This window comes from Pholis gunnellus (genome assembly GCF_910591455.1).
Source record: "Pholis gunnellus genome assembly, chromosome: 21".
In the NCBI taxonomy this organism is placed as follows: domain Eukaryota; kingdom Metazoa; phylum Chordata; class Actinopteri; order Perciformes; family Pholidae; genus Pholis; species Pholis gunnellus.
Genome location: NC_136548.1, coordinates 12256477 through 12278067, shown reverse-complemented (window position 1 = coordinate 12278067; position 21591 = coordinate 12256477). Strand labels below are relative to the sequence as shown.

At 42.0% G+C, this 21591-nt stretch overlaps 3 protein-coding genes across 4 annotated transcripts; all 3 read right to left on the bottom strand.

The window, feature by feature from the left end:
* Positions 1–8990: 8990 nt before the first annotated feature.
* Positions 8991–11422, bottom strand: dcakd (dephospho-CoA kinase domain containing). Its single transcript, XM_079182766.1, has 4 exons — positions 11252–11422; positions 10677–10880; positions 10467–10554; positions 8991–10223 (listed from the first exon to the last, which is right to left on the bottom strand). The coding sequence occupies exons 1-4, from the start codon at positions 11361–11363 to the stop codon at positions 9938–9940; spliced, it is 690 nt and encodes a 229-aa protein (XP_079038892.1). The 5' UTR covers positions 11364–11422; the 3' UTR covers positions 8991–9937.
* An 875-nt stretch (positions 11423–12297) lies between these two features.
* pus3 (pseudouridylate synthase 3) lies at positions 12298–15113 on the bottom strand. The gene is made up of 7 exons (XM_079182435.1): positions 15006–15113; positions 14255–14672; positions 13881–14158; positions 13610–13793; positions 13371–13480; positions 13060–13232; positions 12298–12829 (listed from the first exon to the last, which is right to left on the bottom strand). Exons 2-7 carry the CDS (start codon positions 14669–14671, stop codon positions 12543–12545), a joined length of 1449 nt encoding a protein of 482 aa, XP_079038561.1. The 5' UTR covers position 14672; positions 15006–15113; the 3' UTR covers positions 12298–12542.
* Positions 15114–15518: 405 nt separating this feature from the next.
* LOC306712963 (CD63 antigen-like) lies at positions 15519–18259 on the bottom strand. 2 transcript variants are annotated; one of them, XM_079182455.1, is made up of 7 exons: positions 18106–18259; positions 17556–17744; positions 17257–17331; positions 17040–17132; positions 16353–16490; positions 16170–16253; positions 15519–15858 (listed from the first exon to the last, which is right to left on the bottom strand). In XM_079182455.1, the coding sequence occupies exons 1-7, from the start codon at positions 18160–18162 to the stop codon at positions 15787–15789; spliced, it is 708 nt and encodes a 235-aa protein (XP_079038581.1). In that variant the 5' UTR covers positions 18163–18259; the 3' UTR covers positions 15519–15786. The 2 variants fall into 2 exon arrangements, with proteins under 2 accessions (XP_079038581.1, XP_079038582.1); XM_079182456.1 differs by lacking the exon at positions 17257–17331.
* Positions 18260–21591: the final 3332 nt, after the last annotated feature.

The window sequence follows — 21591 nt, the reverse complement described above, 5'->3', positions numbered from 1 at the left end:
CCAACAGTCGTGGCGGCTGCAGTGTTTGTAAACGTGCAGTTTAGATTTATGTTAAAATTATGTTTTCTTATGCTGTTTGTGCGATAAGATGTTGTGCTTTAATGACTGAGGAGATGTATTCTGCCCCAAGAAGTTCTAATTTGTCAAAAAAGTGGACACCAAAATGAGAGTATGATTGTTTTTCAATGGCAGACAAACTGTATTGTGTCTCAGTGTGATGATTCTGAAAATCATGTCATATCAGCCCATTATATTTGACATATTGTTGGTCTATAATCTGTACATTTGATATTGAAGCTTGATGTCTGAACACAATCAAAGTAGTGTAGCTGCACCATATTGCGTGTCTGTTTAAAAAAATATAGCTGTTGATCAATAGTTGTACAATTATATCACGTAACGTGCTCGATTGTAAAGATTTGTTTATTTAATTTATGCATGCAACACCTGTTAAATTATTCTGTATGTTTCCACAACTGACAAAGAGAAATGCGGTGATTTTAAACAAAGTTTAAAAAGGTGTGGGATTAAGGAACGTATATTGCGGTTGCGTTTACTTTTAATGTCCATGAATTTTTTCATTAAAAATGTTTTTTTTCGCATTTCCTCACACATTATGTGGTTAATGTCACCTAATCTAATTTTTGATCAGCTGTTTTGAGCTCTAATTTTCCAGTGAAACCAGCCTTTAGTGCTGCAAATGTTACACACAAGAGAGGCAATCAACACAGAGATGATCACTGAGGGAAAAGCGGAGAAGAAATCACAGCTGTGTTAAATGCCAAATGAGGAGCGGGAGATGCTTGTGTTTCACAATCAAAGGAGAGATGTGTGTTTCCTCTTATGTGTGTAAAGACGCTGAGATTTATTGTCAAAAAGTCAGGAGACGGGTGTTATAACATATCACGACAAAGCTCAGATCAGTGGCGGCAAGTAATCGAGGGCAAATTAGGTTGTGTTGGGACTGCGACATAAGTGTCAGAGACAGGAAAATAGCTCCCAGGGCTAAACTGTGAAAACCAATATATTTCTCTGTTTTCTTAAAAGCTCACTTTGATATTATGAAATTCTTTGGACATAGTTTGCCTTTGACATGGGCCATGTAGAGTCCAACACTGTCTCTTATTTAATTTGAGTCAAGTTAAGAGTTCAGGAACTAAAGTTTTGAGGGTGTCATAAAATGTAAACATGGAAACAATGTTAAAATACACATTTACTCGTTCACAGAAGCAAATAAAGCTGAATGCCAGTCCAGTGTTACCTCTCGAGCTCAATTAAATTCAACATTTTGTTGCGAGCTGTAAATTGGTGTAGAGTTGATTAAAATGAAGAGACAAGATTGCCACGCTGAGCAGTGCAAGAGCATCCTGTTTTCTGTTTAGCTGCTCTACGCAGTGAAGGCCAGGAAGTCCTCCGGTCTAAATTTAAGCTTGTCTTGAGACAGCAGAATTCCTCCAGACACAATTAAGACTGAGGGTCTGTGCCTAAGCAGAGGTCACCCGAGCCAGGGGGCAGCTGAGCACTAGCACAGGCTGCTTTCTCCTTGCAGGGTGTATGAGCACATCTTCAAATTAGAGACTTCATGTCACAATGTCAAAGACAAACGGCCCCCGGACTGCGAGAAACAGCTTTCACTGCTGAAACCATTGGAACCGAACATTGCCCGAGAGTCTGCAACATCTGTACTTTTCCTGAAACGAATGCACCAAAAACATTCTTACATAAAAACGCTTAAGAGACCAGAAGTTCAACAGTATTTATTATTTTAAAATATATGAGTGAGGAGAGTCAAATGAAAATGCACCTGAATTCCAAATGTTTTTCCCTTTCACTTTCCCAGTACACAAAATGACTTTATATGTGCCCTCATGTTAGCAAATAATAGTAATTATTGCATCATGTTGCATAGATAAAACTGAACCCCATATTTGGCCATCCACCCATCCTTTTTGGAGCCATTTATTGAGGTCACACAGGAAACAGGGGTAAGCCTAAAACCATCTATGGAAGCCTTTGCGTAAAACGAAGAGAAATTCTCTTGGCAGGCACCGTCTTTGCCTCATCCCGCAAAACTGGGGGATCCTTACTCAAGCTATTGTGCTTGTGCAGCGACAGAAACCCCTCCTCGGGGGTGTTTGGTTTTGATGGTGACTTCAGCTGAACAACCTACCCAACAGGACACTCTGGGGCTGTTTTTTTTAATACGTGATGAAACAGCATCTGGACTGTATGCGACGCTTGAACCATTGACTCACATTTTATATCATGTCCTCCCTGACTTTAGTCAGGTCCAGGGTTTGAAGGTAAGTATTCCTCTGGGATGCGCTGTAAGCTGCTTTTTGTTGATGTAAGCTTCATCTCTTGGACTCGGCTGTGGAGATTTTCTACTGTACCTCTTTTCATCATGTATAAGTAGAAGGATTTTGAAAGATTATGTCTCTCCGGCAAACTTGTTTTAATTTAGGTAATCTCCAGCGAAGGCAAACGAAACTGAAGGAAATGTTCAATTCATTCACTCCCTCCCACTCCCAATCGGTAAACTGAGATGGCTTCAGTTTGACATTTGCAGGGGCCAATTGGTGAGGCGGGAGGCTTATCAGGCTACTGCAGAGCGTGCGTGTGTTTGTGGGTCACTGTGTGTGAATGTTTTGGCCAGTGTGCAGGTCAGCGTGCGCGTGTGTCTCTGCATGTGTCTTTAGTCTCAATGAGACAGGAGAAGGCTTGGCTTGGAGAGAGTGCCTCGTCTGAAATGTCTGAAGTGACGTTAATGAGCCCTTGGTGCTGTTATCTTTAGCTTCCCCACTTACCTCACCAGGGGAGATCCAAAGTAGAGACAGATGCTTTAATTGTAAGACTAAATAGCCCTTCTTGCTCATCTACTAGACTTCCTCCCAACAGCCGTTCAGCCTGCACACACTTACACGCACAAATGATTTTACTTGTGTGCACGGGGCACCTCAGGTGTTTTCTTAGATTTGAACACAAGAAAAATCTCCACTTGGCAGCACAACTAGTCACACATACGTTTTGGCATGGCTCAGACGGCATGCACACACGCCGGAGAAGCCAAAAGAAAGCGTTACTAAGAGTCTGCAGCCATTGGAGTATCTCTGTGAGGCTGCACTCAGAGCTCAGCTGTGCTCACAATGACAATGCTAACATGCTGATGTTAAGCAGGTATAATGTTTACCATGTTCACCATCTTAGTTTAGGTTACGTAGCTGACCGTTCGCTAAGTCCCACCTTGTCGATACGGCTCTGCTCCGAAGACTTTAATGCAGTGAGCACTTCTATGCTACGCAAACTACTGAAGGTGTTTATACACATGCTGCTTTTGCTTTAACAGTAAATTAAGACCTACCCGACTTTACAGGATCAGTGTTGTTCCTAAATGTCATGGTCTTCTGTCTCGATTGCAGGTGATATGGAGTGGTTCACTGTTACGTACACAAGTAAGTACGTGAGTTGTGACCTGATGATGGCGCTAAAAGAAGTTCTTACAATTCAGCGTCAGGAGGACATGAATATGCATACCAAATTTCATAATACCACAAATGTACCACATCATGATGGCATTAGAGGAAAAGTCAGTTGATCGCAAAAGTTATCACAAACTTTTTCTTCTGCGTTGAGATATTTCACTTGATAAGTGAAATGTTTGACCTGCTGGTGATGCTAGAGGAAAAGTCATTTGATCACAAAAGCCATTAGGATTAATCCTCTGGGAACAATGAATGCCCGTACAAAACGTCATGGTAACATATACAACAGTTTTTCACTAAATTTCACTAAAAGCCCCCAAAATGAACCTGCTGATGGTGCTAAAGGAAAAGTCAGGGGATCACCAAATTCACAAGGCTCATCCCGATGGGAACAGGAATGTCTGTACCAAATTCCATGGCAATCCATCAAGTTGTTGAGATGTTTCAATCTGGACCAAACTTGTGCACAACAGGCCGATTGGTAGACTAATAGTGCCATCGCTAGAGCCATGGTCTCAGGTTCAGTGTCTATTAAACACTGTGACTGTCAATAACTACTGCGAGCTGCTCACTAAAAATAAACAGTGTTATTTGTACTTGCTGAACTCCTCCTTGAGGCTACAATCTGAACACACTATTCGAGAACCTCTCTGAAAACTTTCACTGACTATAATCAACAAAGATGTCAGAGAAATTATTTTCAAATGTGGACTTGCATGGCAGACGGTGGCATGTTTATGCATCATTGAACAAAGTAGGTTAACGGATTCAATGTTCCTTTTAATACAACACCACGTCTACAATCCTGTCATGCTTGCATCAGGAGGGCTCTGTTAGCATGGAAACCGGGTATGCTCTCAAAATCATGATTACAAGGAGGTGGCAGGGAGCGATCTTTGTGAGACCTTAAATCTTGCTTGTATTGTGAAAAGCACAATGCTCTCATCAGTTTCTGCTGCTCTCTCGTCAGCTGTCTCACCTTTATGGATGAGTGGTGAGCGGAGATATATGCATTCGTGATAAGCTCTCTTGGTGAAGTGTTTTTTTTTTACTGCCAATAAGTCATAATGCTCAAGAAATGATGTATCCTAACCCCACTAGACCAGCTTGTGTATCCTTTTGACTCACTGTTCCTTATACTACTGGATGCAGTACAACAACCGAGTTTGCATGTTGCTCATGGTAGTTATTAAGATTGTGCCAACATAAGATCTGGTGTTCATATGACAAAAACTGCTTTAGAGATATTTTAGCAATTAAATCGGTACAGTTTCAAGTATTCTTCAATACAACATGTTGTTCATTAAGTAAATGATATTCCCATTTAGAATAAAATAGATGAAACCTTGTGATTGACACTACTAAGGCATTGTCCGGTCTGGGTGTTGCCTTTCAACTTGAACCCTTTCACAGTGTGTATTCAGCTCATGAAAGTTCATTTGCTTGGCTAAAAATGAGCTCCATCCTCTCGTGTCAGTTCTGGTTGCAAAAAGCCAAGATGGTGACGACCAAATACGGCAGTGCAAAACTAATGGGTGACGTCAAGGTGACTACGTCCACTCCTTACAGTCTATGCTGTCGGCTCAAATATGGACAGAAACAATGCAGGAATAAAATACTTAACCCCCCCCCCTCCAAGAAAAACAGCTTTGTAAATATTTTATGAAGAAGAAAATTCATTCATCACATTTTTTCGAGCTCAAGTACACCCACGATGGATTTTGGTGAGTAAATGACTTTTGTTTGTTCACAAATTATTCCACAGGGCACCTTTAATTTGTGGTCAAAATATTGTGAACTGATGTAACTTGCGAGACAGACATGCAAGCGCAAAATCCTCACCTTTCATTACAGTAGATCAGTGTGTATGCACATTACCCCCTGCACTAGCACTCCTAGGGAGAGCATGGCAACATACATCCTCCACTTTCTCCGAGCATCATCATGCTTGATCCGGGGACTGTCCAGTGTGTCAGTGACTCAATACCAACGGCCTTGTTCCCTCACGGCCCTAACTGAGCCGGGGCTAACACGTAGGGACAGGCTGAGTCATGCGGCTGGGGACGCTCCGCTGGCGTGTTGCCTGTCTCTTCACCTCACCGCAGTCTCGTGGATGCAGCCTGACAACAGGCTACGGAGGCGCTGCGTGTGCGCCTCTTCCTCAGCATGACACAAGATGTCAGAGTTCAAGAACACTGAAGTCGTTACAGTTGCTCGGGCCAGTTCATTCTACCCGTTGGTGTCGAGCTGCATTCGTGACCTGTTGTGCTAAGCGAGAGCGGGCACAGCACCAGTGGCCTTGTGGGTTTTTCATCATTGCTCTTCTTGTTAATTTGGGCTTTATCAAAATGATAAAAACTGAAATCGAAGCATTTGAAAAAAAATTCTTATAGAAGTGGTCCTGATCAGCCAACAACTCACAAAGTCTCGTGTTAAATATTGAATAGATTCAAAGGACGAGTCCATCCTCAGCATACAGCATTACAATCTAATTAAAAAGGAAATACTTCACCCCAAAAATGACCATTTGTATGTCAATTACTCACGCCATGTACATTTGTGAAGAGAACTTGGAGAGTCTCCACGGTGAATGAAGAATTCCCAAACGGAGAAAAGTCATCATGAATTGACCCTTTGCTAAGACCCGCCCTCGAACACAGACTGCCAAATCACAGCGTAGCTTCGGCCGGCTCTGACCCGGGTACGACAACTATGTTCTGCTCCGTTTCAGGTTTTTCGTCATTTTCTTTTGGACTTTGAACTCGTCATGGTTAAACCTTGTGTAATAGTGAAACTCGTTACCCGGAGAGGTTGGAAGGACATTCCAATTATTCTTGATTCCTGAATCCTTTTATTGAAGTTTATTATCTGAGAATTTCCTCCACCAGGAGTCTGAAAGTGAAGCAGCTAAATGGAATCCAGCCATCATTAACTATATCATTTAAACCTGTGCTTTTCCTACTGCGACATGTCAAGTTGTCTTCCGTGAAAAGGGCCCACAGAAAATGTAAATGTACTGCCGGAGACTGACTTAGTGAGGTTAAGAAATCATTTAGTGTGTTTTTGGTTTGTAGCTCTTAAACAGTTTACACCCACTCCTGGAGCAAAGTTAACGGACCAATAAGAATCATAAAGGTGTAAGTTGTCCCGTCCTAACAGCTGCTAGGAAACAGTCCTGAGAAGAGGTCGTCTGACTAACCAAATAAATGAAAAGTGATGTGTATGGGCTTTAACATGTATTGCTCTTACATAACCACTATCCCTCCTAAATATTGAAATGTGTCTGTCTTTTATTAATAAATAATTCACTAAAAGGGCACATCTGAATTAGCAACCACTGAAGAATACTGAAAGTCTGTTCCCCTCTAGGACGACACGTCCTTTCGTTGTGGTAATGAAAACAAAACTAAATTAGCCCCTTGAGTGAACAATTCAGGCTCTAAACAACAAACTAATGAAATAGTTATTGAAACATTGTTAGACTGTCAATTATCAAGAGTTGAGTTTGGTGCAAAGCTTTTTTTTATTTTGTTTGCCTTTTCCCAAGCTTGCTTTCCTTTCCCTGACAAAAAAAACCAAACAAACACTCAGATATGAATGAGATTCCAAAAATGTGGACACACTGTGGTGCTGTAGGCAAACTCTCTGAACACGATGGTGAGATTATAGAAGTCTTTACCCCCCCCCCCCCCCCCCCGCCACCAGGGAATTATTTGCTCTGCCCCCGTAGAGGACCCACCACACACAATAAAGCGGCGTATCCATGCACTTGCACAAAGTGTAATAAGGCAACTTCAGACTTTCACCTTTTAGCCTGACACCTTCAGAATTACACCCAATTTATATTCAGACTGAGACTTCACCACCCGTCTGTGCCTGGAGCATTCACACTTGCTGGTACAGATATAGTCTTCCTTCCCCGCACTGCATCTGGCCTCTGTCGGCGTCTTGAGAATGAGACTGAGAAAAGGCACACTTGGAAATCTCTGCCGAACAGCTGGCTGCTATAATGCACGTTGCCCTTTAAAGTTAAGGCTGTCACAATGTCAGATTTTTACCACGCAATCATCAGGGCCAAAGGAATTCACAGCAACGGTTTTATCGCAGTAGCTGTAGAAAATTAGAAATGTTTGTTGTGCGCTTTGCCTTTTTTTTTGGGCAAATTAATTACGCTCAAAATACGACTATAGGGAGGTGGAGAGAATCTCAAACCGTGCCTGTAATTATTGAAATGGTGCTGGATTATTTATAGCAAATTTAATATGTGTATTATTAACATGATATCAGTATTTAATTTGTAATTAGTAATAGTAACAGTATGTACTGTTCGCACATGTGCAAAAGACTACACTGTGTCTGTGATGCTGTATATTAAATATGTACATGTAGCCATGCAGCTTTGGTTCATTGCCCCCCCGTCCGCCCGCCCGCCCACCGCCCACTGCAGCCCGAGTCACTTTGCATTAATTCTGCTGTGGCTTGATAAAAACAAACAGCAGACCAGTAGGGGCTTCAGACGGAGCCAAGCGAGCCATGCAGGCTCGTGGGACCTCAGTGCCAAGATGATGTCACCACGCCCGCCTGTGGGCATGAATTTTATGCCGAAGTTCTACTGTGGACGAGAGCAAGGACATCACAACGGACCGTTGACACAAGTTCATGATTTCCTTCTCCTGGAGAACTGGCACTAACACACCAACCTGTAGGTCCTAATTACGTTAATGTCGTTGGCACTGAATATTTGGTTGGTTGATGCATTTCAATATTGCTGAAATTATTTTTTGACATTATCTGTAAAGCTAGAGCTGCAACAATATGTCGATGAATCGATTAGTTGATCAACTGGAAATTTACCAGCAACTATTTTGATATTAAAATGTGTCTCTGACGAAGTCTGACAAAATGACGATGATGTCATAGTGATGTCATCGGGTTACCCTGGATTGGGTTTAAGATTTAAAATGTTAAGCCTGCATTACAAACTACTATAAAGCCAAATATTCATATACGTTTATAATATAATAAACTTGATTACAGCAGACCAAAGTTGTTTAAAGATCCCTGACGGACAAGTTTTAAAAACATATAAAAAAACCTTTTTGCTTTAGAAATTATTTGAGTTTGATTTGTTTTTTTGTCAAAAAAAGTACCGTAGGAAACATTTAAATGAATCCAGAATCTACGAATATAATAAGGAAACGTAAAGAATAAGTTTAACTACTACACTTCTCCTTCACTGTGAAGTCAAATCTAAACGTATGTGAAATTCCAAATTAGTTGTAATGTCACAAAGACCTGCTTGTTCAAATACGTGTTGCATTCAGATTTAAAGTGACCACAGAGAAACTTCAGCAGATACATTTGAAAACAGCCTTCTAGAGTTAACCTGCATTCTGCACAGTAAATATAATATATAATGTTCAGAACTAAAGACATCCAGCACGAAGAATACGATTTAAAAAATTGATAAAACGGACACCGTTGTTACTTTAAAACAGTATTATTGGATCATTTATATTTCACTTAAGCAGCTAATGCTTCAAATGTTGTGTTTTAGTTACAAGTGAGTGTGCCAGAAAAACAAAATCACAGGCTTAGTATTTACAGAGGGCAGCTTCAAGTGTAAGAAAATACAGTGATATATATATATTACGTCTGTTAGTTCATGTAAATTCATTCTGTTCCTATTAAAAATGGGTTGTCAAATACATTATGTCACATATCTTCATTATACAGGTCATTAACATTCAATCATAACATCTTCTGTAGGCATCGGATCGTTCATATTGGGCATTTCATTATGTTTTTCTACGATTAGTATTGCAACCAATTTAAAACGTATTCATCACCGGAGACAGCGCTGGCTTTTTGTACTTACAACCGAGGTGGAAAATTGCAAACAAATTTTTAAAAAAGTACAGAAACCACAGTGACTTCTGCACATCTACAGTTAAGAATGTAAATCAGTTTCCTCTCTACGGCCCGTGTTTCTATTCACACGCTATGCTATCACCCAAAATGTTTCATTTGGAGATCTTCACAGGGTATAAAAGGTGCAACAAAAAAATCTTCAATTATCAGTTTTGACTTTTTTTTGTGTCGACTGCTGCCCCATAATAAAAAGCGTAGACCGTTTTTTTTAAGCCCCGAACTGTGATCCCTGTATCTGCATCGAGACTCTTAATGTGAAATTGCACGTTCAGACCCTTCACACCACATTTGTCAGTGCATTTGGTGTCAATAATGTAAGCCAGTGTTGACTGCAAACAGAGCATGTCCCACCACTGAACTGTAGTGGTGGATGCTGTGAAACTAATCTCACAGTAAATTGCACGGGGGACCTCCCGACGTGACTTCGTCTGCTTCTATTCACCCACACTCCTCTCTCTCTCTCTCTCTCTCTCTCTCTCACCGGATCCTGGACCAAACTCTCTCCTCCCCTCATCGCTCCGCTGTTAGGACAGAAGGATCTTGGCGGCATACAGCAGCATCCCACCCAGACTGGCGGTGCCGGCGATAGCAATGACCCTCACCAAGAGGAAGTCCATGGAGTCCTCCAGCTTCGTGTGCAACCGCAGCACCTGACGGTGGGTGTCCTCTCGGCCGCCCGAGTTCTCGACGACGTGATTGGCCAAGCCGCGCTTTTCGTTAAGCGGCATCTGCGCGGCCACGCGCTGCTCGGCCTGCTCCTGGGTCAGGCCGTCCCTCTGCATCAGGCGCGAGAGCTGAGTGGCAGGGTCACTGAAAAGGAACAGACAATGGAGGTTATTTATGGTGCCTTGTTAAAAAAAAAATATCATCCAGAGGCGCTGAGTCATGCTAACAAGGCACACAGAGGGCTGGAGAGAGGTAACCAATAACTCACACAAACTGGGCTTAATGGCCAGTTTCTGTCACAAAACAAAGCTCAAAATATAATGATTTAAAATGTGAACTCTGTGTACAAACAGTCAAAAAAAGTTGGGCAGTGAGCAGTGGTCTTACCAGTAAACTACTACAGTGTGGTTTAGAAACTGAGTGAGACGTCTGGTTTCAAAGAGAAGGGGCACATCCAGCACCACATAGCGGTACCCTGGAGAGACGGACGAAGAATCAATTAGTGTCAACACATTTCAGGCACTTGAGATATCTCAAGATATATCCTCCTTGTTCATGGTCCCCAGATAACTGAGCCAAACTAGGATCCTCCCTCACCTCTGAGAAAGTAAAGCAGGATCTCTTTGAGCATCGCTTTGTGGATCTCCGGGTGGGTGATGGAGTTCAGCAGCTTCCTCTTTTCCTCGTCGGCGAAGATGAGCTGACCCAGCTTCTGCCTGTCGATCTCTCCGTTCTCGAGCAGGATCTCGGGCCCAAAGTGGTAGACGATGCGGGAATAGGCAGGAGTGTGCGGCTCCACAACTGTTATCGAGAAAGGGCGAGAATAATTAACAAAGAAATGTGTCAAATAAAAATTGTAAATGATTTTATTGTCGCACAAAGATTGATAGACTAAACCAGTGAGTGTAAGATGTTATCTCCGACATAAACTGTACACTCTTCACTTAGATCTGTGACCTTTTTATCTTCCATCATCGTCCCTGCAGTCAGAGACGGCCGTCGTGATTCATGCATTCGTCTTAATGAACCTCCTACAGGCCTTCAGTATAATAACAAACATTGTTAAAGTCAGTGATGTGAGCCATAGGGGCGAATCCCAAATCCCACATCTGTGTGTATTTGAGGGTTCAAGCCGGATGAGGAGGGAGGGGGGGGGGGGGATGTTCGACTACCTTTCCTGGCCACAACATCTGCATCAATAATGGGGCACCCGAGCTCCCGCAGCATTGAAGACACGGAGCTTTTCCCCGAGGCGATGCCTCCCGTCAGCCCCACCAGGAACATCTTGAGGCAAAGACACGGAGAGATGTATTCAAGCAGTGCAGCAGTAGTAGTACTGTTACTGCAACTGTTTATGGAGACGGAAGAGAAATTAATTACAAAAAAGAATAATGCTGGCATAGAAACAACTCGAATGGCTAAAGCTGGATTTGTTTTTTAAATAAACAAAAAATAAAATATCAGGGAACTTTTTTCCTTCAAGTGGAAATACATTAAAGTAAATAAAAAATGCCAAATAGGCTATAAAAAAATACAGCAAATCATGTTTATACCCACACACAATAGTGTCAATATACAGGGAATTGTTGCAATATTTGACTCACAAATTCCTAAAATAGAGACACATAAATGCCAAATATTTCCAGATTAAAAAACGTGTCATGAGGTATAAAAACACGCCCCCTGCTGAGCAAACGTTGAGCTACACGCAGGTTATATATCATGTAAGAAGTAAACCAGGGTCCGTTTGACAGCTTTGAAGTTATTCTTAACTTAACACCAAAATAAACCCTGAACTTTGGCTTTGCGGCGTCTTAACGTTGGAATCAACGAGAGAGCGACCGGTTGTTTCCAAACACATTTAAGTTACTTTTTTGTCACAGTTATCAAAGACTTCCTTTGAGTATGAATGCTTTGAACTTGCCTCGTGATCGTGTTACGCTCCTTTTAATTCACCGAATGTGCAGCGCGCGAGTCCAGTCAGGTGCAGAGCCACAGTGGTGGTGCAGTGAACGACCAGGATTGCTAACAAGCTAACGTTAGCACAAGTCTTGGATCAGTCACTGTAAATGTGCAATGAAACGAGGTCGCAGCCATTTCCGCTTCGTCCCGTTAAAACACGCAATTAAGACGACAGAGGTTGGAGACAGTCGTGTTGTTAGATATTGCTGTATGTAACTCTTGACTGTTACACAACGGATTGCTAATGACCTAGCTTGACGAGTGCCACCTCAAACATCTTCCGACGTTTGTTACATTGGTTCCGCCTCGCTCATTGAAAACCAAACTCAACGACAGACACTTTTTTTTTCAAAACGTGTTTATTTCACAGCAAAACAAATATTTGCATGAATGAAAATGCAAGCACAGTTTCATGAAATAAAAAAAAGGTAAATCCACTGTGGGGTTTTTTCCATAAAAAAAACAATGTTTTTGCATCAACAAAACATATTTTTGCCAAGTTCATTCTCCTGTGAGAAGCTTTTCTGCTTGTTGATCTGTACTTTGTTTTGGCGATGGCATCTCTGACAGTAAAGGCAGACTGGAGGTGTTGCGGGACTGTTTGGACCTTTTCCCTCTGTGCACCATTTCACCTCCATTTTCCCCTTCCTCCAGCTCCAGCCGGCCTCTCTTCACAAAATGGTTTATTCTGGACTCCAGGCTCTCGCAGCACGGACGCTCCAGCAGCGGCCGGTAGTTTTTCTGCCTGCTGCCTTCTACTAGCCAGCAATGGTTAGAGGACACTCCACCTGTGGATGGAAACAAGCGAAAAAATGTATATACAGTTGACGTTTTGAGGATACATAGGGATGTAATCTGTTAACAGGAAAGTTACCTAATGCATTAAATGGAAAAAAGTATACTGTACATGGTCTGTTGTGGATGTTGTTCTAGGCAGACGTTAGATTCCTAAATTATTATGCCAGCCCATGAAATTCAACAGACATGTTGAGGATGTCCGGGTCGGTTTCTTTCTCACCTATGGACTCCAGACCCTGGATCATCCCATGGAGGATGTGGGTCCTGACCGCACTCTGGGTCCAGTGTTGTATTAGCGCAGACAGGACGTGGGTCGCCTCTTCGGTCTCCTGTTTCCAGCTCAAACCTTCAAAGTGGCAGTCGTGCAGCACCAGCGGGTAGTCTACCGCCATGCTAGAGACAGGGCAGGATATGCAATTGTAGTTTCACTGTTTGTTTGTTACTATCACTGATTAAGCCTGAACATAGGATTTATTTTTTTATACTTGTGTAGGATATGGAAACCGTTTGATGACTCATATATATTCACACCTGTATTGGGGCTTCCTGGGGTTGCTCTGAACATCCAGGAGCTGATTAATTATCTCCGGGGTTTCCAGTTTCTGCCCAATCAGGAGAAGCAGTGCCATCATGCATCGTACCTGCAGGATGACACAACAGGAAATTCGCTGCAGTAAGAGACGGTGAATGTAATTGATCATCAATGTAGATGGAACGGCTTTAAATTAGTTATCGCTGAGCAGAGCTGCAAAACCTGTGGAGAAAAATACCTGGTGGTAAAGGAAGCCCAGTCCTTTGATCTCAAATATGAAGAGGTCATACGGGTCCGTGCTGGGGATGAGCTGAGGCCGCACAGGCTGGACGGATGCCGACAAGATGGTCCTCTCAAACTGCAGGACTCCGTTGCCCACATCCATTTTGCACAGGTTCCGAAAGTCAAAGGTGCCCTCGTATCTGTTGGGTTTTAAGAGGCCCTAAAATCAGAACTGTGACTTCGAGGTTGTGACGCATCAGGGCTCAACGCTTGGTGTCTCCACCCACCTTTTTGCAGCATCTGCCATCGACGTGACATCCAACGATCCGCGGGGGAAGTAGTACCGGTACGTGCGTGACTGACAGTCGAAGCGTGCGCTGAAGCCCTCTGCTACTGGTGCCCAGTCCAAGATCCTAATGTCCTGGGGCAGGACTCTGTTCAGCATCTTCACATATGGAAGCTCAGAGCCAGTAGCTTTGGTCTTGGCACTAACAACAACATGTTCAGGGACTGCGACGCCCAGTCCTCCACAAAACTGTGTGGAGCGCAAATCAATGGTTACGACCTGTGGAGAAAAGACAGTGTTAGTGTATGCAGACCATCATGTTGTTTTTGTTTATGTTGCTGCCTAACGGTACCGTTCCTCATTACTTAAACTCACTTGTGAAAAAGCACTGACTCCTTTATCGGTGCGACCACACCGGTGGTAGTTGGAGGTCTGTCGGTCCTGAACCAACCGTGTCTTTAGCAACGCCTCAAAGAGTCTGGCCTCCACCGTGTTGTCCGTGTTCTCCTGAACCGCAAACCCCTGGTAGGACCATCCCAGGTAAGCCAGCCGCAGAGCCACGTGGCGCCGAGGGTTGGCAGAGAAGTCAAAAGGACGCTCCTTGCTTGCTTTCTTACCCTTTTTTCTGCTGCTGGTGTTAATATTAGATGTACAGTCTGTGTTTTCACTAGGGGACGGATTGGACATCAGCTCTGTGTCGTCTCCAGCTTCACTCCTCTCCTTCAGCTGGGACTTGAGCTTGTCCAGGTCGGCCTCCAGCTCCTTTATCCGCCTGATTAAAGCCTCTGTCATGCTGCTCAACAAATAACAAAGAGAGGATAACTTTAATTTAATTTTAACATACACTTAGGCCCACTTAGCTAGTTGTTAAATGATAAATATTAAATTAATTAATGTATTTTACTCAACAGTGTCACACCAAATTAAGCAGTATATTTTGTACTTTTGCTTCATTCCCAGTAGGACGTTAACACAATATTAAGCCTTAACAGCTATCGTTAGCTGTGGGTCCAGCTGACGAGCTACACGCTACATGTACAGTCTGTTGTTAGCTTAGCTTGTTACAAAGCAGATATTAAGGCTAGTACTGGTCGTAAATAATATCACAATACAACTGTTACTTTACCTTTCGAATTTAGTTCCAATGTTGCTGATAAACTTGTCTTTTCTTCAGTTGTTCTTGGTTGACGGAGCACACATTACTTTTCGTGGTTTGCTGAAGTCGGACTCATTTTGAGACCGGACGCATTTCCGGAAGGGGGCCTTCCGGGAAATGTAGTTTATTACTTAAAGTATTACATCCGCGCTTGATAACAATTATGTATCCTAAACGTGATACATAAATGCTGTGTGGATGAACTGCTCAAAACTCCTTGAAATACATGTGATGGACATGTTTTGACACAAGCCAAAGAACCAAACAGCAGCATGAAAGAGTGTCCTGTTCATTAAATTCAACTCCCTGTGGTTGATATTCTGTCCCTTTTTTCCCAGTTTACTGATCTCATTTTGTGGCTACCGCTTATTATTTGGCGTTACTGTGAGTATGCCACTCAGACCAGATTCAAAGATGGCAATAACATGAGGACCTGTGGCTCTTAGCCTCGACTGCAGACATGAACCACTCAACCAGGACGTATCACACATTTATTGAAAATATTCCCAATAGCATGAAATTTAAACATGAGACGATTATAACAGGCCATTATAGACCAAAAGATTTCCATTTGTCAGTAAGAACGAAAGCAATGCAAGGTTGTTTTCAAACATATCAGTGACACGATCCTATGAACTACACGTTTAATCTTTATGTCAAATTTGAGAAAGAATAGACAAGAAAAGCAAATAAAACCGGTTAAATATGTCGGTGATGTGAGAAGTCGGCTGTGCTGGGCCACGATGACGCATCAGCTCATGTTTTCGTAGCTATTTTGTTTTATGTTCAGACAGAACAACGCCCCGGCGAATATTCCAAGAACCTGTAACGGGTAGAAAAGGTTGTAAGTTACTAGCAGCAAATGAACTCAAAGACGGGTCAGAGAGGTTCTTTTCTTTCTCTGTGAAATCAAATTAATTCTGGACTTCACCACCTGGGGCAAACGGCATGAGATAGGCTTTATTATCATTCCTGCCATTACTTTTCAAATGTCTGCATTACCATTGCTTACATGAATATCTTATCATGTAAATTGTTGGAAACTGCATATAGATTATTTTGTAAATGACTAAATCATCCAGGGCGTTACATGGGAGTTGTCTGGCATTTTTGATATATCAGCTATGTATTTACCTCTGTGACTCCAAGAACAATGCAGACAACAGCAACCCACATCAGGTTTTTCAACATAAAGATCCGGATGGCCTTGACACAACCCTGAAGAGGAGCACACGGTCACGAAGTACGTCATGTGTCATTGGTTCACAGAAATGACATGAAATGGCTGCGAACTTGAAATGAGATTTCCCAGCAGACCTTGTTGCGTATTTTCTCCTTGTCCTTGCCACATTCTGGACTCTTCACCACGCAGCAAGAATCTGGCACGGCATCATGGTCCTCCCAGCCCACGCTGCTGGACCAGTCAGAGGGGCCGTCTGCACCACAGCACCTGAACTGTAACATGGATCACGACACACAAAGAGTGCACTAAGGCCACTTCTAGACGTTGTGAAACCGTCTATACATGGTGCAGCATAAAACCAATTAAGAGCACATATCGGTTTCCTTCAAAGTTTAATGTGTGGAAATTTAAGAAAAGTGGGTTTTCCACTTTTAAAATGAAGTGCCAAACCATCATCTGTGTACAATAGATACAAATTTGAGTTATATTTTTTTGGGAGGTATTATTCAGGATATAATTGCTTCTCCATTCATGATTGACTGAGCACTTTACTATGATCAGAATCGTTTTCTACAGTTTCATTTTAAAGGTGCATCATTTGAGATTGGGAACATTTCTATTGCCTCTTGACGGCTCTCAAGATGGCGACGCCTAAGCCCGCGGCAAATAGCTAACAGTGCTAACCACGCTAACCATGAAAAACTATGGCAAATGTGCTGTCAATAGTGGCTTTGAGTATTTATGTCTCTGGGTTTATTTTGCCTCTCTACAGTCTATCAAGCGCCTCTTGCAAATACAAAACATAAATCTCTGCGGATCACCTTTTCCTGGATTTTTTCGATGGCGTGTCTCTTCTCTGGGCTGTAGTCATGGATCGCCTCTTGTGCTTTGTTGTCCATAATCTTGAGGACAGTCTACAGGGATAATAAAGAAGATTGGCACCAGACCTTTACTTATTGTAATGGCAAACTGCCTCTTGTACTCCCTTAGAAGCACTGTAAATGTTTTGACTCTGACCTCAGGATTAAAGTGTCTCACCCTTGTGCCGAGCACGTAAAAGACAGCCCCTGTGACTATCTCCAGAATGATAATGATGATCAGGATACAGATGAACTAGTTCATAAAGAAACGGCGGTGAGCGGCGGTTGAGGTCATGTCTCATATCAAGAGCCTTTCAACAAAACTGTCAGTGACACGAAACATCCCTGGTGACTGAGCAGAGTCTTCATTTAATCTACAACTGAAAATAATAACATCCATCATCGTGCCAAAACTGTCCCAGAAACACGCTTTTAATCAAATCTATGAGTAGACATTTACCTCATTATGTTACTTACACAACACATCGTATACTGATGATCAAAGAATGCCCCCAAATGGCCCAGCAAGGAGACGAGGGTTATAGTGACACCCACTGCAATGAGGACTATAGCGATTTTAGACAGGCTCTGCATTGCAAACGCGCCCAACAGCGAGTATGTCAAGTATTCCTGTACTCCGATGACGATGAGAGCGACCCCAGATGCCTGAAAAAGAAATGTAACAACGGGACATTAATGCAGAGTGCTTATACGGCAACATTGCTGCCGATTTCATGCTAGTTCACTGCCAACCTGCTGCAGTGTGGAACTCAATCATTGCAAAAAGGACAATAGAAAGTGTGTCTAATTATTTGCTGAAAGGGGGGCATGTTTGCCATAGTGAGATAAATTCAATGTAGCCTTCAATTCACACAATTAATACTGTTTTTCTACTACAACTAATTAATGTTACTTTATTTACTTAAAGTAATTTTTTCCTATTTGTTGTTTGCATCATCAGTGTTATCAATCATCATGTTCCAAACACGTTCATACATTAATTAAGATAATTATCCACATTACTTACCAAGAAAAGCAGATTGAAGAAAACAAAGCAACATTTGAAGCTGCAACACGAGCACATTGTTCACACTTGCTGCAGGATATCCAAGTTTGTAATTAAAAAAATGGAAAAATAAAACTGAGGACAGAGACAAAACAGCAGACGTTCCTCAGTCTAAGTGCAGAGATACAGACTGAGCACCTGCATGTAATTCAGTAGCGAGCGTGTGTCATATGAAAATGAACTGGTAGCCTGATAACATTTCAACTGATATGGACACACAAAGTCCCTGTTACACTATTTGAATAGTCACATTTATGAAGTGCGAAAAGTACCTTCAAATATGATAATCTCAATATCAGATGATTGCCTGTATATGCTTTAGGAATATAAAGTGAATATTGGCCCAATGGATGAGCTCGTTTTGAAAATATACAAATAACTATAATTGTTCTGACTCTCATTTTAAGGGCACCAACGGCGGTTTGCAAAACTCCTGAAGGGTCAAAACAAAAGCCAAAGCTCGGCATCATGGGAGAGGCCTTGTGACATGTCTTCAATACCCGAGAGAAGTATTGTTGTTTTAAAAATTTTAATTTAGTCATGCTAGCTGTGGAAAACTTTCCCCTTTGTAGTTATGAGGATCATTTTTGAAAATAAATCCCCATTAGTGCATCTTATGAGCTATTCTGTCACATTTTACTGTGCTGTTCATACTCGTAATAGCTCCTCCAGTAAATCCCACAATATTTGATAAACATACAGAAAAATATCAAGAGAATATGAATCTTTATTGTGTTTCTTTTTTGTCGCAGCTCAAAGTGTCTGAGCACATGGAGCCGTCTGCTGGAACTTGCTCCGGGGCTTCTTCCATCCTTTTGAGGACCGAGCTTCTCCCCCAACATGAGCAGCCGCAGGAAGCCATAACCCGACTCCACCGGCTGGAAGAGGACCGAGGCCTCTGGCTGCAGCACAATAATCTATCGTTTTCACAGTAGAGTGAGTGGCCGGGATGCTTGTGATTCTCCACATTTCTTTCTATCCATTCATGTCCATCTCAGAGTTTTTCTCCCCCATTTTCCCCTCCGCTTTCTTAGAGCTCAAGCCAGGGTGCATCAGGCTGTGACGGACCGTGCTGCTTTCTAATTCCAGACATAGTGTCAGAAGTTCTGCTCTTTTCTCTGCCCTCATTAAGCACTGAATCACAGTATAGGCTCTTTGAATGTATGCGAGGGAAAGATCATGACAAAACAGACTGTAGGTAGAAGGCTGAGTCACGAGGTTTTACCTTTCATTCAAAGGACATACTTAGTTTATCTGCTATAGAGGACAAGCCATTTACGTGTACACACGAGTGTGTGCTTTTATCTGTCTCCTGCTCATTACTGACACTCGGCACACGAGGCCGTATCTGCTTGGTCTTATTTGCCTGCAAAGAAATGTCATGCTGAAGAGACAGAAGATGAATATGTTTGCTTACTGCAGTTGAGCATCAGTTCTCATAAATGCAATCTATTTTGTTATTTTCAAACTGCTGTGGACTTTATAGTGGTCTTGTTTTGACCGTCTTTTGCACACGGTCACCGATGCCGTTTGACAGATTTGCTCAATTCTGCAAGGTGAGGTGTACAACCACAGGAGGGCCCCATTCCACTTTTAAACGGGCATTTGGGTTGCCATCGCTCCACTTTAATGGAGTGATGGAGTGTGGCGTGTGTTTGAAGGGGTTTGTGGGAACAGGATAACACAGTGCGTGTCTTGAAGGACTTCATGGGAAAAGGAAGTACAATGATTACCATAGTTGGGGAACTTTGTCCTTCCCACTCTTTGCTTTTCCTGTTTTGAATTCCACAAGACTTGGTAGAAACCTTGTTCGATTTCCGTCTGATAAGGATAATTGTCGAGGACAGAAGTGGGGATGTGGGGCTATTTTTCTTTATGGAATATCATCAGCTCATTGTACAATAATGACTTTCTATAGTGAAATGGTCCGAATACGGGTACAAGAAAAGTTCAACTAAATGCATTCAAATTTACATAATATTGTGGTGTAGCTTTTTACCTTATATGGCTCGTTCTAAGGAATGTGCCCAAGCTCAGAGGATCTGTACTCAGCAGTAGCAGCATAGTTTTCCAGGGTGATGTCATGTGTTTGATGATGGTCTTTTATTTATTATCTTTAGACATTTCAGATCTGACTCATTGGTTATTTTGTTTGGATACTGTGTTTTTCATGCTACCTTTATCGTCCAAGTGCATTATCTACATCTTTGGTTAATAATCAGCCTGGAAAAGAATAAGCTTTCACAACTGCTCTCTGCCTTACATCAGTCTTGTTTTTTTTGGCTTGAACCACATCTGTGTAAAGTAAGCTGTGCATGTGTGAGCGACATTTGTGACTTTTCTTTATATCTGAGAGCTTAGAAGTGGACAGAGTGAGTCCGTTAGCCAGTAAACAGTTAAGCTTTGCTCCATATCTGGTTCATCAATCAACATGCTCTCAGGGTCAGGGGACATGTTTGTAGTCTGAAGTAAATGACGTGCCTCCCACCATATGGTAGTACTTACACATACCAGTCCATGTAACCGTTTCCTTACATTCCTGCACTGACCACCATTGAGTGAAACATGTCCATTTGGAACCACAACAAATAAACACATTTGTTTGAGGTTAGCTTTTAGAGAACAATATCATGCAACCACTGTTATAATCATTTGTTTGTCTTAATAAATAGCCACAAATGCATTTGTTAATTCCACATTTCAATGCTAAAATGTAATATTCATTTGTGGTTTATATCAAAGCTGTATGTCGATTTACTTGGATCACAACATTCTCAGAAAAAAGAAAAACCTTAACAAGCATAATAATATTATAAAAAAGTAATTAATTACAGACTATAAATGATCTAAAACGGCTCACAGGCTTATTGTAGTGAATAGCATATTGACTAACAAATAAATACACAATGTAATATAGTTTGAATGAACTTTATTGATCCTCAAAAGTGAAATAATTTCACCAACAAAACTAAAACTTAATATGAGCAACAATCAGAGAAATGCTCACAAAAGACAAAATCTTGTATTCTGCAAAATAAAAATAAAATTCAAGTCAGTGAGGCTTTCATAGACAGTGTAAAAGTGAAAGTACTTTTCAGAATAGTAGCAGAGACAAAGAAAACTCCGATCAACTATCTTCACTTGCTTTGAATATGGATGAAACGCAGTCTGCAGTCAACGATCATGCAACAAAAGGTAAATGAGAGCACCTTGGAGACACACCCAGCCAGCTACCATCTCTATTTACATCTCAATAGAATAAAAGGCGTCTCATTTACATGTGGAGCTTGTTGTTTGTGGTCACATGGTCCCACTTCTCCACTTTCATTCAAAGAAACTCAAGGCCCGGAAATGAGAAAGTCCCTTCAGTGATTTCTCTACATGTTGTCTGTCGCACAGCAGCGGAGTGAATGCACACAGAAAGCTGCCCTACAGGCTTCTCTTGAT